This window comes from Lepidothrix coronata, unplaced genomic scaffold (genome assembly GCF_001604755.1).
Source record: "Lepidothrix coronata isolate B3197 unplaced genomic scaffold, Lepidothrix_coronata-1.0 Scaffold290, whole genome shotgun sequence".
Lineage (NCBI taxonomy): Eukaryota > Metazoa > Chordata > Aves > Passeriformes > Pipridae > Lepidothrix > Lepidothrix coronata.
The window spans coordinates 867476-870179 of NW_016690470.1; the positions used below are offsets into that span (position 1 = coordinate 867476).

At 62.9% G+C, this 2704-nt stretch overlaps 1 protein-coding gene across 1 annotated transcript in view; it reads right to left on the minus strand.

Annotated features, from left to right (window-relative positions):
- The window catches only part of REXO1 (RNA exonuclease 1 homolog), a 44892-nt gene extending 42558 nt beyond the window's left edge, over nt 1-2334 (minus strand). The window contains exon 1 of the mRNA XM_017837049.1: nt 2154-2334. Coding sequence (XP_017692538.1) covers nt 2154-2334 — 181 coding nt within the window. The remainder of the gene's footprint in view (nt 1-2153) is intronic.
- Between the last annotated feature and the right edge of the window lie 370 nt (nt 2335-2704).

The window sequence follows — 2704 nt, forward strand, 5'->3', positions numbered from 1 at the left end:
GCTCTGGGGCCTCCTCTGGACTCTCTCCAGCAGCTCCACGTCCCTGTGCCGTTGTTCCCCAGGGCTGGAGGCAGCTCTGCAGGGGGGAGTCAACACAGAACCAACATTACAAAATGGCTGGAGCCCAACCCTGAGCTGAGACAGAAGGGACAGATCCCTGTTCCAACAGCCGTGCAGGAGATGCCAAGGCTTTGGGAAGAGGCAGGAACAGGCTGAGTGGAGCGAGGCAGGGGCTGGGATCCTTGGGATCCTGCTCCTTTCACAAGTGGCAGAAACCAGGCCCAGCTTTTGTCTGTCACAAGCCAGAGCTGCTCCAAGAGCTGCAGCAGAGTGGATGAGGTTGGATATCAGGAAAAATTTCTAATTGGAAAAGGCTGATAAGCACTGGCAGAGGCTGCCCAGGGCAGGGGTGGAGTCACCACCCCTTGGAGCGTTCAAAGGACGTGTGGATGGGGCACTTCAGGGCGTGGGTTAGTGGTGACTGTGGTGGAGGTGCTGCATTGACAGCTGGACTGGATCTTGGAGGTCTTTTCCAACCCTTATGATTCCAAGAAAACCACCCTCGCTCCCCAACACTCAGGCTGCTTCTCCTGGCTCTGACACAGCCAGGCCAGACCTAGCAAGACATTGGGGTGATTTTTCTTGCCCTCCACACTCAGCTCTTACCCCAACACTTCCAGGAGCCACTCACACTTTCCAGGGGCACCAGGAGGTTTCACTGAAAACCCGTTTTCACTTCCCCATCTCCACACCCAAACCCAGCCCCAGCTGTTCCCAAGCACCCAGCACAGACTAAAATGAGCCATTCTGGTTCCAAAGCTGACACTCCACAGATATTTAAAGACACACAGGAATAGCACACTGCAAGATAATTATGATCTCATCTAAAGGACCATCCTGAAGGGTTCCAGGGAGCTTTTGAAATTCAAAAGAACACTGAAATAGGCAAAACCCTTTGTCTTTCTGATGTGTTACCTGCCTGCAACAGCACTTCTATGCTTCTTTTATTTTAAACTAAACTAGTGGTGGTGCTGAGTTGATCTGGCAACCAGGAGACACAGAAAATTAATCCTTTTCCAAACTTGTGAGCAACCCAAAGAGTTGAGCAAGCACCCAAATACCCACGAGTTGGGCTTCATTTTGGCAACTTCTGCTTCAGGTTTTAGAGAAAACCGACAGAAATAACAGAGCTTTAACAAAAAGAAAGCCAGCAGGGATCTTCTGGGGAGAAGGCAGCAGGTTTCTCCCTCCGAATAAATCAGCAGAGCAGCAAATAATGCATGTAAGGAGAATGACAAGAGCTGCTGGGAGAAGGCAGAACAATAACTCACCATTGATCCTTGTGAGGCCCTTCCAACCCAGGACAGTCTGTGATTCCCTGATTCACTGGGGGGGTTGTGCCAAGCTGCCTTTGGGGAGCCTGGCAGTGCCCCGTGCCTCCCCCAAACCCCTCAGAGCGGGGGTCTGGCTCAGCACAGCCCCCCAGGACAGCCCAGCACGGGACCTCCTCCCTGCACCGGTCAGGACACGGGCACCTCCAGCTCCTCCTGCAGGGATCTAACGGGAGCTGGAGCTGTCAGCACGTTTGGAATTCGGCCCTGACACCTCAGCGCCGAGCGCCCGGAGCGACAAAGAACGGGCTGAGGGCAGCGCGGAGCTCCTGCAGCTCCCGCAGCCGCGCCGGGGCCACGCGGGCTCGTCCCAGGCCCCGGGACACCCTGGAAAGCTGCTCCATACCGCCCTTTGTGCCACGGGAACAGTGGGAGAGACACCCACGGGGCTGGAAAGCTCCTGCAGCCCCTCCTTGGAGGGAACAGGAGGTGACAGCGCAGGGCTGAGCACACGCGGGGGCTCCCATCTGCCCCGCCGGGTGATGCCCCCAGAGCCCACCGGGCTGCGGGGAAACACCCGGTCCCGGGGGCACCGGGGGCGTTCAGGGGAGGGGGCGGCGGATCCAGGCCCTGGTGGGGGGCAGGAGAGAGGAGGAGACCCGGCACGGGCCTGCCCTTGCAGGGGGAGAACAGCGGGGACCGGGTTGGGGCTGGGGGGGCCGGACCGGGCTGGGGGGCGAGGGGGAAACCGGGAAGTGGCGGCAGGACCCGGGAGAGCCACGGCTCGAGGAAGGGCAGGACGGGGCCGGGGGAGGGGGGTACCTGCGCCGTGTCCGAGCGGGATCCCCGCGCCGGGGTCTCCGGAGGGCCCGCGGGGCGCGGGGGGCACCGGGGGGTGCCGAAAGTGGCAGTAGGGCCTGCGGCACCCCCCACCCGACCCCGGCCCGCCGGCGCTGAGGAACGGGCAGTCGATGCCGCGGAAGTAGCCGGTGGACCTGAGCATGCCGCCGGCGGGGCGCGGGGGCCGGGCGGGGCCGGAAGTGGCAGTAGGGCCTGCGGCACCCCCCACCCGACCCCGGCCCGCCGGCGCTGAGGAACGGGCAGTCGATGCCGCGGAAGTAGCCGGTGGACCTGAGCATGCCGCCGGCGGGGCGCGGGGGCCACCGGGGGGGGCCGAAAGTGGCAGTAGGGCCTGCGGCACCCCCCACCCGACCCCGGCCCGCCGGCGCTGAGGAACGGGCAGTCGATGCCGCGGAAGTAGCCGGTGGACCTGAGCATGCCGCCGGCGGGGCGCGGGGGGCACCGGGGGGGGCCGAAAGTGGCAGTAGGGCCTGCGGCACCCCCCACCCGACCCCGGCCCGCCGGCGCTGAGG